The 15,827-nt window shown below is 46.2% G+C and overlaps 1 protein-coding gene across 1 annotated transcript in view; it reads right to left on the bottom strand.

The window, feature by feature from the left end:
• Positions 1-15,827, bottom strand: part of LOC139274773 (short transient receptor potential channel 6-like) — a 277,996-nt gene that overhangs the window by 70,871 nt on the left and 191,298 nt on the right. The window contains exon 8 of the mRNA XM_070891460.1: positions 4,558-4,753. Coding sequence (XP_070747561.1) covers positions 4,558-4,753 — 196 coding nt within the window. The remainder of the gene's footprint in view (positions 1-4,557; positions 4,754-15,827) is intronic.

Here is a 15,827-nt window from a genome sequence, read left to right as displayed (position 1 = left end):
TCTAACTAAAATGTGTCTGATGATGTTTTGACCTAGTTTCTACCTGATAAATGTATGAAAATGCTATTACATAGGAAGAGGAGTCGGCCATTCAGCTCTTTGCGCTAGTTCCGCCATTCAATTAGATTGTGGCTGATCTGTATCTTAACTCGATCTACATGCCTTGGTTCCATATCCCTTAATACCCTTGCCTAACAACATCTATCAATCTGAGTTTTGATATTTTCAATTGACTGAGCCTCAACAGCTTTTTGAGGGTGAGAGTTGCAGATTTCCACTGCCCTTTGTGTGAACAAGTGTTACCTGACACTACCCCTGAACGGCCGAGCTCTAATTTTAAAGTTACACCCCCTTCTTCTGGACTTCCACATGCTTCTGAATTATTGCTGATGATTTTTCACAATTCAGAAAATAATATGAACTTATCTTCCCACCCACTTCACCCTCCACTGACAGCTCCATGATTTATGCTGGGAGAGTTCCCAAAGACTGAGATTTGCTGATTAGGCTATAGTGAATCGTAGAGCAGGTATAGAGTCACCACCACTTAGGAGTGTTAGCAGATGAATCAGCCACCTTCTTTTTCATAGTACAAGCCCCAATAATCCATTACTGGATTATTTTACCCACCCACATTCTCTGCCCTTCCACCCACGAAAAGCAAAACAGCCGACTAGTGGCAAGAAAGAACCAAGTAATTTATTTAAGAAATTGTTCATCTGAACTCTTAATTTGCAATTTTTACTATGTAACAGCTTCAAGGGGTAGCAAAAAGAGAATTCCAAAATGATTAAGTAAAAATCATAAATTGGAGTGAGTAAATAGAAAATGACAGGATCAGAGTCTGGGCAATGTGTACGGCCTGTTTGATGTGAACCTGCCTAGACTCACATACCATGCAAGGTGAATACACATGGATGAAGTGTGCGAAGGCTTCCTCCTTGAGCAGAAAGTTCTACAGCTTGAAAGTAAACTGGACACATTCCGCAACATTCGGGAGGGAGAAAGTTTTCTAGAGCAGACGTTCCAGAGGGTGGTCACACCATAGGTTGCTCGGAGTAGAGAAGCCGATAAGGGAGACTGGGTGACTATTGGCAGGCAGAGCGACAGGTGAGAGCAGGCAGGAGATTTATCTAATAGGTATACCTGTTTAGGTACCAGTGATGTGGAGGAAAGGTCGACACAGAGGATGGTAACCATGAGCACTGATTACCTGAGAAGGAATAAGTGCCGGTAGTATTAATAGGTGAGTGGTGATTGTGGGGGTTCTATAGTCAGAGGGGTAGATAATTGCTTTGTAGACGAGATCCAGAGTCACAAATGGTATGTTGCTTCCTAGGTGCCAGGGTTCAGGGCATCACAGAACAAATAAAACGTTTCTCTAATGGGAGGTCAAAGCAGCCAGAAGTCATGGTTCATGTGGGAGCCAATGACATAGATAGGAGTAGGTCTGAGGATCTGCAAATGGATTTCAAAGAGCTAAATTCTAGATTAAGAAATAGAACCTCCAAGGTAGTAAAGTCTAGATTACCAGACAGGAATAGAAAGATTAGGATTGTCAACATGTGGCTGCAAGGATGGTGTAGAAGGGAGGGTTTCAAATTCCTGGGTGGAGACTGATAAGGCTATACAAACAGGATGGCCTTCTTCGAAACAAGAGAGGTGCCCATGTCTTTGCCGAAAGGGTAAATAGAACAGTTGGAAAAGATTTAAACTAGTTGGGCTGGGGGCGGGGGGGGGCGGCGGGGGGGGGCGGGGACAGGGGGTGGAGGGGAAATTCACACAGCAAGCCAAAAGACCAATGGAACACACATGGTGGGGGCAGTTACCCAGAGAAGAGTTTTGTATATAAGTGTATGTAGCAAGAGATAAAACAAGTGAGTTAGCAGCACAAATACAGCTTAAAAGGATATAGAAACATACACGTAGAAACATAGAAAATAGGTGCAGGAGTGGGTCATTCGGCCCTTCGAGCCTGCACCGCCATTCAATGAGTTCATGGCTGAACATGCAAATTCATGGTGAGAATATGCAGCTTTCTCGCCATACCCCTTGATCCCCCTAGTAGTAAGGACTATATCTAACTCCTTTTTGAATATATTTAGTGAATTGGCCTCAATAACTTTCTGTGGTAGAGAATTCCACAGGTTCACCACTCTCTGGGTGAAAAAGTTTCTCCTCATCTCGGTCCTAAATGGCTTACCCCTTATCCTTAGACTGTGACCCCTGGATCTGGACTTCCCCAACATTGGGAACATTCTTCCTGCATCTAACCTGTCTAAACCCATCAGAATTTTAAATGTTTCTATGAGATCCCCTCTCATTCTTCTGAATTCCAGTGAATACAAGCCCAACTGATCCAGTCTTTCTTGATATGTCAATCCGGGAATCAGTCTGGTGAATCTTTGCTGCACTCCCTCAATAGCAAGAATGTCCTTCCTCAAGTTAGGAGACCAAAACTGTACACAATACTCCAGGTGTGGCCTCACCAAGGCCCTGTACAACTGTAGCAACACCTCCCTGCCCATGTACTCAAATCCCCTTGCTATGAAGGTCAACATGCCATTTGCTTTCTTAACCGCCTGCTATACCTGCATGCCAACCTTCAATGACTGATGTACCATGACACCCAGGTCTCGTTGCACCTCCCCTTTTCCTAATCTGTCACCATTCAGATAATAGTCTGTCTTTCTGTTTTTACCACCAAAGTGGATAACCTCACATTTATCCACATTATACTTCATCTGCCATGCATTTGCCCACTCACCTAATCTATCCAAGTCACTCTGCAGCCTCATAGCATCCTCCTCGCAGCTCACACTGCCACCCAACTTAGTGTCATCCGCAAATTTGGAGATACTACATTTAAACCCCTTGTCTAAATCATTAATATACAATGTAAACAGCTGGGGCCCCAGCACAGGACCTTGCGGTACTCCACTAGTTACTGCCTGCCATTCTGAAAGTACCCATTTACTCCTACTCTTTGCTTCCTGTCTGCCAACCAGTTCTCAATCCACGTCAGCACACTACCCCCAATCCCATGTGCTTTAACTTTGCACATTAATCTCTTGTGTGGGACCTTGTCGAAAGCCTTCTGAAAGTCCAAATACACCACATCAACTAGTCCTCCCTTGTCCACTCTATTGGAAACATCCTCAAAAAATTCCATAAGATTTGTCAAGCATGATTTCCCTTTCACAAATCCATGCTGACTTGGACCTATCATGTCACCTCTTTCCAAATGCGCTGCTATGACATCCTTAATAATTGATTCCATCATTTTACGCACTACCGATGTCAGGCTGACCGGTCTATAATTCCCTGTTTTCTCTCTCCCTCCTTTTTTTAAAAAGTGGGGTTACATTGGCTACCCTCCACTCCATAGGAACTGATCCAGAGTCTATGGAATGTTGGAAAATGTTTGTCAATGCATCCGCTATTTCCAAGGCCGCCTCGTTAAGTACTCTGGAATGCAGTCCATCAGGCCCTGGGGATTTATCGGCCTTCAATCCCATCAATTTCCCCAACACAATTTCCCGACTAATAAGGATTTCCCTCAGTTCCTCCTTCTTACTAGACCCTCTGACCCCTTTTATATCCGGAAGGTTGTTTGTTGAATACCGAACCAAAGTATGATGTAGTAGCCATTACAGAGACCTACAACCTGAACATCATTGGAAGCTAAATATTCCAGATTATTGATCTATCGAAAGGACAGGGAATTTTTGAAAGGAGGAGCAGTAGTAATATTAATAAAAGACACAATTATTGCAGTAGAAAGAAGGGATTTCAATAAGGGTGAGTAGGCAGTGGAAACAGTATGGCTAGAGTTAAAAAGCAGCAAAGGATGGTAATTGTCTGCAGACCTGATAGTAGTGACGTAATGAGGGGATCAAAGAAGCATATAGCAAAAACAAAGTGGTTATAATGGGAGATTTTAATTTTCACATATTTTGGGACAAGCAAAACAGCTCAAGTGGTAAAGGTAATGAAGTTATACAATATATTCAGGTCTGCTTTCTAGAACCATCTATTTCAGAACCGTCAAACCAACAGGCCATACTGAATTTAGTGATGAGTAACAAACCAGAATTAGTTAACAATCTGATGGCAAGGGATCATTTTGCAAATAATGACTATAATATGATTGCATTTGAAATTAGGCTGAGAGGGAGAAGACAATGTCACAAACCAAGGTTTTAAATTTCAGTAATGCAAACTTTGAAGGGATAAGAAATAACTTGCTTAACACATTAAAATAAATGGGCTAACACCACTAGTAAAATTGCAGGGAAAATAATTTTGATTAAGCATACTAATCATATCATTTACAGTACAGAAGGAGATTGTTCAGCCCATGCCTGTGCCTGTGGTAACCCTTCAAAGCTGTGTCTGGTTGACGAGTGAGCATCAGCATTAAAATTTGCATATTAAATCTTAGCATTCCACAACATAAGTTCAGAGCCATTTAGATTTTTCACTACAGCATCCAACAATGGCCTATTTTAACCATTAACAACCGTATATGTAAAGCATTTAAAAAAATAACTTCACCTCAATCTCCTGAAAAGAGCTATTAATCATCGCAATCAGCATATTTAGAAGGACAATGACCATTGTCACATGGTAAACGCCATACAAAACGTAGCCAATGTTCTCAATAAATTTGTGACCATAATTAATGACCACAGACTTGACTTCTGATAATCCAAATATCGCCCAAAACAAGGTTTTAAAACTTTCTTCAACACTGAAAGAAAAGCAAGGAGAAATAAAAAACATAACTGGATCCATTTTGCATATCAATTCAAAACACATAATTTCTTATAAATTTCAAATACAAATGATGTATGTAATAGTTCAGATATATTATTTAGGTAAAAACTGTCTGTTACTTGTCATTAATGCACAGCTTTAAGTTTAATATCTGAAGAGAGAAAATATGGATGGGGAAACTTTTACCTTGAAGTCTCTCCCATTCAAATTACATGTTTCGGCCTTCTAATTTGGAGTTGTTTTCCTCCCCTCTGGCCTTTCTAACATCTTTTCACAGCCTAACTGAGATGCTCTGATATCATCCAGCATTTTTCACATTTTTCCAGCTTTAAAAAAAAACTTTTGGGGAACTATTAAGTTGCCTCTTTGTATTTGATCTGTTATTTTTTTTTAACCTGTTGCTCCCCCTTTTCCTCTTTGTTTTCTTCACTCCTATTGGCTCACTGCCTTTACGAATGAAGGGTTTTGATTTGAAACCCATGTTTTCTCTTTTCAGATGCTGATGACATGCTATTTATTTCCAGCAATCTCTGTTTTTATTTCAAATGTACAGAATTTGCTATTTTTCTTTATATCTTCGACTTTTATTATATCTGTACTTTTTCAACTTTTCCTTTAAAGGATTTGACAGGATGGATAGAGAGAAACCATTTCCTCTGATGGGGGAAGTCCAGAACAAAGAGATACAACCTTAAAATTAGACCTAGACCATTCAGGGGTGATGTCATGAAGTACTTCTTCACACAGAACAGGAAATATCCTGAACCCACAGTCACATGGCTATGCCGACAGGGTGTTAGAATGCCGAGGATAAGATTGTCAAGCAAAGTAGCTTCCATCATCAAGTGGAATGCAGAAGGACTGCAGAAAGTGTTTTAATAACTAAATATTGGTGGAAGGAGAGATGTTAGACCTTCGTAAAGTGTAATGAAACAAGGCTTTAGGTGTAGTGATGCCACTCCAAAAATGACTCTCGTTAATGGAAATAAAATTAACTGCATAGTTACATACAATGAGATGAAGAAAGCACATCCATTCAGTCCTGCGATTTTTTTATGTTTTGTACTACTTTGTCAACTTTTTTAACCCTTGTTATATCACCAAACTATTATCTCATTAAGACATGAGCCTGTTACCTGGGCAATTATATAACTCAAATGGTGGTTGGTCTTTAACATGAACAAATAATACGATACATAGTGAACATAAGATGCATTTATCTGCTTCTTACAATTTTAGCACTAGGTTTGTCACCTGACAGATTCAAATGTAACGGCCCAGAAATCGCGGCTCCCCCCAGGTCCGTATGAAGTTTCTACGGATGCAATACGCATGCGCTGAAAACCGGCTTTTCCGATCTGTCAAGTTTCTGGCTTGACAGATTCTCCATATCTCGGGAGAGAGAACATTTGCCAAGGCAAGATTGCTAGATTTATGCATATCTTGCAGAGCAAATGTCCTCAAAACTTTTGCGCCTGATAAAAGCAGGCGCATAGCCTACTTTTACAGGTGTAAGAGTTTAGAAACATAGAAAAGTATAATTAAATTTAAAAAACACATAGTATTTTCAAAAAACCCTGCCCACTACTTTACATTTATTTTTAACCATAATTCAAACTTTTTTTTAAAATCGGCAATTTTTTTTCTTTAAAAAACATTTCTATCAACTTTAATTTCTATAGTGTATTTATGTGAGGTGTTTTTTTGAATGTTTTATGTAGTGTTTAGTGTTTGGGGGTGTTTTTCATTCATAGTAATAGGAGTTTTGGATTTATGAAACTCCTATTACTATGAATGAGAAAATACTTACCCGTGATTAGGTGTCCAGGCCCACGTGACTCCTGCAGACGTCCCAATGTGAATGCGCTCCGTTGCACAAGGAGAGGAGGCCTCGAGTCCGGGATCTCTGTTGGGCATTCGACTAAAAGGTAAGTGCGCATCTTTTCTCTTACTTTTAGTCGAACGCCTGCGGAAAGAAGAAACAGGAATTTCTGGGCCATTATTGTCATGTATGTAACCATCATGCAACGGTAACCTTCATGTAACTGTAACCTTCATACAACTCCTGTACACTGTACTTATACCCGAGAAATGCACACCCTTACCACAGGGGGTGAACTTGTGGGAGACACTCCTCACCTGGGTTTAAAAGGGGAGGTCCCATCCAGGGTCAGCACTCTTTGGTCCTGGGAATAAAGGTTATGGTCATGTAGTGACTGTGTCTGCAGTGCAGGCCTCGTGTGATTTTGTAGTAAGGTGCAGGGACACCACATTTGGTGACGAGAAACGGGAAACACTGAACCATGAGGATGGCCACCGGTAGCACAGAGGAACATTACTGTGTGGGTGAGGACTGGGACGACTTCGTGCAGAGACTCCAGCAGAGCTTTGTCAGGAAGGACTGGCTGGAAGTGACAGCGGCTGACAAGTGGAGGGCGCATCTACTGACCAGCTGCGGACCACAGACATATGCGCTGATGAAAGACCTTCTCGCACCCGAAAAGCCAGCAGACAAGTCCTTTGAAGAGCTCAGCCAGCTGATCAGTGAGCATCTCAAGCCGCGAGTAGTGTACACATGGCCCGGCACTGGTTCTACACACACCGGCATCGGGAGGGGCAAAACATCTCGGACTTCGTTGCGGACCTGTGGCGCTTGGCCACAGTTCAGCGACGCCTGCAGGGGGGGAGATGTTAAGGGATTTTTTCATTGAGGGCATTAATCATGCTGGGATTTTCAGGAAGCTCACAGAGACCAAAGGCTTGACTTTAGAAAGGGCGGCGTTGAAAGCTCAGACCTTCATGGCAGGGGAAGAGGAGACCAAGCTAATTTATGCGCGCAGCCCTGGTCCCAACATGGCGATGGACCAGGGAGTTAACATGGTGAACGCGGCTCGGGACCCCGCATGCAGGCAAGGACATTTCGAAACCACCCAGGCAGCAATAGACTCTAGGGTGGGCCCGCAACAGGGACAATGGAAAGGGGGTCGGCAATTCACGCCATCTCAAGGAACAATGCGTCCCGTGATGAGACCATTAACACGCACCATCAGAGTGCTTAGAAACAACCAAATGGGCAATCAGAGAGGAATGCCTGGTAACAGTCCTTTTGTTAACAACAATCTCAGCTCATGCTGGAGGTGTGGGGGTAGACATACTGCGAAAAGCTGCAGGTTTCAGCAATATACCTGTAGGATTTGTAACGTCAGTGGACACTTGGCCAGGATGTGCAAAAAGGCTGTAGCGAGGCTAATCTGCGAGACAGAGGAACCAGACGAGGGGTCTGCAATGCAGGATGATGCCTGGGGAAAAGCCATGGATGCTGAAGTTCAGCGGGTTCATGTGGCTGACGTCCACAGCTCATACACTAAAATGCCACCCATGATGATGAAAGTTTTATTGAAAGGCATCCCGGTGCACATGGAGCTGGATACAGGAGCTAGCCAGTCACTTATGAGCGCCCAACAATTTGAGAGACTACGGCCACAGAGCTAGCAGGCCCAAACTGAAACGCATTGACATGCTGCTTCAGACGTGCACTAAAGAGATCATCCCAGTGCTAGGCAGTGCAAACTTGGTGGATCACAGAACCGGCTGCCACTCTGGATTGTCCCGGGAAATGGCCCCGCGCTCTTGGGGAGGAGTTGGCTAGCCGAGATGAATTGGAAATGGGGGGATGTGCATGCCATTTCATCTGTGGAGCGAAGTTCTTGGTCACAGGTCCTACAGAAATTCGGGTCACTGTTTCAACCCAGTGTCGGAACATTCAAGGGCATTAAAGTAGCGATATGCATCACTCCGAACGCCAGACCAGTGCACCACAAAGCCAGAGCGGTGCCGTATGTGATGTGTGAGAAAATTGAAAGTGAATTGGACAGGCTGCTCAGAGAGGGCATAATTTCGGCCGTTGAATTCAGTGACTGGGCAAATCCCATCGTTCCTGTCCTTAAAGCAGATGGCTCGGTCAGGATTTGTGGCGACTACAAAGCCATTATCAACCAATACCCGTTCCCGAGGGCGGAGGACCTTTTTGCCACACTGGTAGGTGGCAAGCTGTTCATGAAGTTGGACCTCACTTCGGCCTACACGACTCAGGAACTGGCTGAAGAATCCAAGCTTCTGACCACCATCATGACGCACAAGGGATTATTTATCTACAACAGGTGTCCGTTTGGCATTCGTTCGGCGGCAGCTTTCTTTCAGCGGAACATGGAAAGCTTGCTCAAATCCATTGCTGGATCAATCGTATTCCAAGACAACATCCTTATAAAGGGTCGAGACACCAAGGAACACCTCCACAACCTGGAGGAGGTGCTACGCTGACTGGACCGGGTAGGCTTGCGGCTGAAAAAGGCTAAGTGTGTGTTTTTGGCCCCAGAGGTCGAGTTTTTGGGCAGGAGGGTTGCCGCAGATGGGACCCGGCCCACTGAATCAAAAACGGATGCGATCCGCCGGGCGCCCAGGCCCGGCAACACGTTGGAGTTGCGATCATTCCTGGGACTTTTGAACTATTTCGGGAACTTTCTGCCGAACTTAAGCACCTTGTTGGAGCCATTACACATGCTCCTGCATAAAGGTTGTGAATGGCTTTGGGGGGACTGTCAAGAATGGGCTTTGAATAAGGCGAGGAACCTGCTGTGTTCTAACAAACTGTTGACTTTGTATGACCCCTGTAAAAAAATGGTTTTAACATGCGATGCATCATCCTACGGGGTTGGGTGTGTGTTGCAGCAGGGTAATGATGACGGCCGATTTCAACCAGTGGCTTATGCCTCCAGGTCACTCTCCCAGGCAGAGCGTGGATACGGCATGGTCGAAAAGGAAGCACTCGCTTGTGTTTACGGTGTGAAAAAGATGCACCAGTACCTTTTCGGTAGACGGTTCGAACTAGAAACGGACCACAGGCCGTTAGCCTTGCTGTCGGACAACAGGGATGTTGTCAATGCCAATGCGTCAGCTCACATACAGCGATGGGCTCTCATGCTGGCTGCGTATGATTACACCATACGGCACCGGCCAGGCACCGAAAATTGCGCTGACGCGCTCAGCAGGTTCCCACTGGCCACCACTGAGGAGTCATCGGAGCAAAGCGCTGAGATGGTCATGGCCATTGAGGCTTTTGACACTGCAGGCTCCCCCATCACAGCCCGTCAGATCAAACTCTGGACCAACAGAGACCTCCTCCTATCCTTGATAAAGAAATGTGTTCTGACGGGGGATTGGGCGCCCGCAGACGGGGCGTGCCCTGAGGAGGTCAGGCCGTTTCAGAGACGGATGAATGAGCTCTCCATCCAAGCCGACTGCCTGCTATGGGGCAGCAGGGTAGTCATGCCCCAAAAAGGAAGGAAAGCATTCATCAGGGAACTCCACAGCGAGCACCCTGGCATCGTGTTAATGAAGGCCATTGCCCGATCACATGTCTGGTGGCTGGGGATTGATTCAGACCTGGAACAGTGGGTTCGCAGGTGCATGACATGTGCCCAGCTGGACAATGCCCCCAGGGAGGCCCCACTCAGCCCATGGCCCTGGCCCACCAGGCCATGGTCACACATTCATGTAGACTATGCGGGCCTGTTCATGGGGAAAATGTTCCTGATCGTTGTCGATGCATACTCGAAATGGATCGAGTGCATCATATTAAACTCATGCACGGCATCCATCACCGTGGAGAGTCTGCGTATGGTTTTCGCGACCCACGGCTTGCCAGACATCCTGGTCAGTGACAATGGCCCATGTTTCATCAGCCATGAATTCCAGGAGTTTATGTCGGGCAATGGTATCAAACACGTTCGGACAGCGCCGTTCAAGTCGGCTTCCAATGGCCAGGCAGAACGTGTGGTCCAAGTCATAAAACAGGGCATGCTACGCATCCAAGGACCCTCCCTTCAGTATCGCCTATCGCGCCTCCTGCTGGCCTACAGGTCCCGCCCGCACTCACTCACGGGAGTCCCGCCAGCGGAACTCCTCATGAAATGCACGCTTAAGATGTGGCTGTCCCTCATTCACCCAGCCCTGGCAGACATTTTTGAGGGCAAGCGCCAGTCCCAAACCGAGTTCCATGATCGAAACTCAAGGGGGAGGTGTATAGAAATGGATGACCCGGTATTTGTTCTTAACCATGCTTTGGGACCCAAGTGGCTTGAGGGCACAGTAATTGGCAAAGAAGGGAATAGGGTCATAGTGGTCAGACTGAACAATGGGCAAATATGCTGCAAACATTTGGACCAAGTACAGAAAAGGTTCAGCATAGACACGGGGGAACCTGAAGAAGAGCATGAGATGTCACCCACACCACTGCCAGTGGACGAGCAACGAGGACAATCCATAGCATGCACAGTCCCTGCGGCCAGCCTGGAAAGGCCGGAATCACCTCAGGTGACAGGGACACATGCCGAGGCTCAGCCACCAGAGCCACAACTGCGGCGCTCCACGAGAGAGCGTCGACCACCTGAAAGACTTAACCTTTGACAAAAAGACGTAAGGGGGGATGTGATGTCATGTATGTAACCATCATGCAATGATAACCTTCATGTAACTGCAACCTTCATGCACTCCTGTACACTCTACTTATACCCTAGAAATATACACCCTGACCACAGGGGGTGAACTTGTGGGAGACACTCCTCACCTGGGTTTCCAGTTATAAAAGAGGAGGTCCCACCTAGGGTCAGCACTCTTTGGTCCTGGGAATAAAGGTCATGGTCATGTAGTGACTGTGTCTGCAGTACATGCATCGTGTGATTTTGTAGTAAGGTGCAGGGACACCACAATTATGATCCAGCACTCATCAATAATGACTTCAGCCTTTAACTAATCTAAAGATGGCAGAAAAGATTAAGGATGAATGGAATTGCTCAAAGTTAATCAACCAGTCTTTGCTTAATAATGATGAGAAATTGATGAGTCTGTATAGGACACAAAATAGAAGCGTTAGATGATTAAATATTGGCCACTTAATCTTGAACACAGATGTGTTGCTACATCTGGGTACAACATGTACTGTACCAGGAATCCCCTTGTCACGGTTAAGGTAATGGATATTTTAGTCCAAGTTTTGACATACTTAAGTGAAGCTGTCATTTTCCAACATCATTAGCTGCTCCAGAAGGTTTTTTTGCATGCCACAAAATCCATCAAGATACATTTGTCTTGGCTAACATCTAACATACAATTATAACAGTAATTGTATAAATATTCTGAAAACCTTTCTGGAGTACCATCAATAAAACATGGCTATTTCAGAGGAAAATGGAAGTAGGTGGGTCACATTCACTCATCTTCTTGCCACTGTACCAATTCATGGAGAGAATTGTCCTTTTCTTTTTGCGTAAGGGTATAAAATCCTTCTATTTTCTATCTATTTCCTCTCATATGCCCGAACTATTACCCATAGAAAGAAAGGTGAATCGGTAGCCTGCTTCCACCAATGCACCTTTGAAGTAGAGCAAGTGGAGCTTGGGGACAAACCATTTCCCCACTATTCCTTTCCTATTCTGGGAAGATGCTGATCTCCCCCACACCACCATTCTCAATAGAGATGAGATCAGGAACTCAGCAGATTAGCGGATTGGACCAGCGGGGTCGATTTTGACTTTTGGCCCACAAATTAGCAGGGTGCATTGGCCAGTCGCCTGTACCTGTGGAGAAGAGGCAGCCGTGGTTTTGAGGCACCAGCTTAATTTACATCGGATCAGCAAGCTGTAGGATACCGAAAGGTGTTCACTGGATTAAGCTTTGGCCACCATCAATGTAATTGAGGGGGTTGGGAGAACATTCAACCTTTTCCAACCTGAAATGGTCTTAGGACTTTGACTTACATATTAAAATGGTCCTACCACCTGAAACAGGCAGATGCTTTGGGCATCCATCTCAAATCCACCACCATTTCAAAATAGTGCCAGCCACATAGTCAGGTTTAATGGAGCAATAAGGCTACTGACCCCATTTTGATGCTGATACTGCTACAAGCAAAACAAGTTAAAACGGACCTCAGTATCTGACCCCTCATTGGTATGGTGTGTTGGGTGTTTCAATGCATTGTGCCATTGCACTGCCCTAAAAAGAACAGATGAACTTTTAGACCCAAAGGGGCCAAAATTGTTCTTTGGCGATATTGCAAAATAGGCGATAGCTAATTGGTAGCTCGTTTTATATTGTGCCCAAAGTAGAGTGTAAAGGTTTTGCTGATCACCGTATAATTTACACATTGCGATAAAGCACAGATCACTGATTTTTAAAAATAAATAAACAGGGATGCGAATAGTTGTTTGAAATTAATTCCAAATGCAATACACATGTCTGCATTTCATATGCATTGCACAATTATCCTGGATTGTACGCCATTTCTACAAGCAGCGGTGGGCAGTATTTCGATGATAGAAAGTTAAAGTCTGGGAACTGCTGCTGACATGACGACGAATGCTAATTTTACTTATGGGTTAAATAGCAGTAATGTATGGCCGTCAGGGTAGCAGCTCCCTGGGGAGCTCCACTGCTAACAGCTCCTCGGCAATTTTCCACTCTCAACCTCCCCCCTCCCACTGTCCAAACATCCCCAAGCCCTAGCTCTAGTCCTAATAGACCCTAATAGGGGGTCTTAAACACTTAAATCCCCACTCTAACCCCAAACCTGTGAATCCCAAAAGCTTGGGCCTACCTCAGGCCTCCCGCCACATCACACATCGGCGACTACTTGGGCCTCCTGCGGCGACTGGACAACTCGGCATGACCTGGGCTTCCGGGCTGGACCTCCTGCGGCGCCGCGACCTAGGCCTCCGGGCTGGACCTCCTGCGGTGACTGGGCAGCTGGACCTGGCTATTGGGCCTCCATCACACCCCCCCCCTCCATCTGGACCTCTCCTTCCCCACTGATAGCCTGGCCTCCTCTCCTTCTCCAGCACGTGGTGAGTACAATGGCTGTAACCCCCCTGCCCCCCCACTTTGAACCCCAGTGGACCATTGCCCCCCCCGCAATGCCTGCCCCAACCAAGCCTTGGACCACCTACCATCAAGGGTGCTACCCAGCACCGAGCCTGCGGCCAACATCTCGGCATAGGCAACTAGGCCTATACAACAGTGCCTGGTCTCCAGTCGTCTTGGACCCCCTTACCACTGGACCAAGATCTTGCTCAGCTAAGCCCATGTGGTAGCTGGTGTGCAACGACCACCCCACGTTAAAAGAACTCACGCACAGGCATCTTCCACTCCTCTAACATGAATTTTGGGACCTGGAACATCAGGACCATCATGGACAACCCCAACAGTGACAGATCGGAACACCACATCGCCATAGTTGCTTGGGAACTTAGACACTTTGATATCAACATCGCCGCCCTAAGCAAGACCCGATGGGCAGGGGAAGGCCAACTTAAGGAACAAGGTGGAGGTTACACCTTCTTCTGGAAAGGGAAACCAGAGGCAGAACGCTGTCTCCAAGGAGTCGATTTCGTCATCAAAAACGAGCTGGTCGACCGCCTCAAAGACTCCCCCTGCTAGGTTAGCGAATGCCTCATGACGCTTTGACTCACCCTTTCCTGGAACCAGTGCACCACAGTCATCGGGGCTTACTCCCCAACACTCGATGCAATAGATGAGGCCAAAGAGGGTTTTTAGTTCAACCTCAAACAATCCTTGACCTGCGTCCCTGCGGGCGACAAACTGATCCTCGTTGGCGACTTCAACGCCAGGGTCGGCAAGGACATAGACCTCTAGGGAGATGTGATTGGCAGAGAGGGGGTAGAGAAAGCAAACTCCAGCGGTACCCTACTCCTGATAAAATGTCTAGAGCATGAACTTGTCATCACTAACACCTTGTTCCGCCAGAGGGACAAATACAAGACATCGTGGCAACATCCTTGCTCCAAGCACTGGTACCTGCTCGACTATGTCATCGTCTGAGCCAGAGATCGCAAGGAGATGCGCATCAACCATGCCATGACAGGAGCTGATGACTGCTGGATGGACCACCGCCAAGTCCGATCCATCATTGACATCAACTCCAAAGCAAAGGGGGCAGCAGAAGCAGTGTTGCAAAAAAGTCAATACCAGGGCACTTAAGGACCCAGCTAAGAGAGCCCTTTACAGTCAGTGCCTCACAGCTCACCTGCCGTGCCTTGATGACCCCGAGACGCAGAATGCCCACAGCGCTTGGTCTGCCCTCCAGACCTCCATAAACAGTGCCTGCAAAGAGACAGTCGGTCACTCAACCAGGAAACATCAGGACTGGTTTGATGAGAATGATCATGAGATTCAAGAGCTAATAGATTGCAAACGCAGGGCATTTCTGAGCCTGAAACAACAACCCAACTCGGGAGCAGCAAAGCAGCATTACAGATGGCTAAATGCTAAGATCCAACAAAAAAAACAGGACCTAAAGAACAGGTGGTGGATGGAGAAAGCACAGGAGATACAGCAGCTGGCCGACAGCCATGATGTGCAAGGATTCTTCATCGCAGTCAAAGCCACCTATGGTCAAAACACACAAGGCCCCATCCCGTTGCTGGCCAAGAACAGGGAAACACTCATCAAGGACATCCAGGCAGTCAGGGCCTGGTGGAAGAAGTGACTCGAGTGTTCTCGACTCCATTCCGCAGCATGCTTCCCGCCACCACCTCAGTGAGACCCCAACACTGCATGAGGTAGAAAAAAACCATAAGACAGCTAAAAAACAACAAGGCTACGGGAGCGGATAGAATCCCTGATGAGGCACTGAAGTATGGTGGAGCGGCACTGCTGGCGCGAATACATGACCTCATCTCTCTCATCTGGAGGGAGGAGAGCATGCCGGGAGATCTTAGAGATGCAGAGATCATGACCATCTTTAAAAAAGGGGACAAGTCCGACTGCGGCAACTACAGAGGAATCTCCCTGCTATCTGCCACTGGGAAAGTCATCGCTAGAGTTCGCCTCAACTGTCTTCTCCCCATGGCCAAGGAGCTCCTCCCGGAGTCACACTGCAGATTTCGTCCCCTCCGGGGCACAACAGACATGATTTTTGCAGCGCGACAGCTGCAGGAAAAATGCAAGGAACAGCGCCTGCCCTTATACTTGGC

This window comes from Pristiophorus japonicus, chromosome 10, assembly GCF_044704955.1.
Source record: "Pristiophorus japonicus isolate sPriJap1 chromosome 10, sPriJap1.hap1, whole genome shotgun sequence".
In the NCBI taxonomy this organism is placed as follows: domain Eukaryota; kingdom Metazoa; phylum Chordata; class Chondrichthyes; family Pristiophoridae; genus Pristiophorus; species Pristiophorus japonicus.
This window is presented reverse-complemented; position numbering and strand designations above follow the sequence as displayed.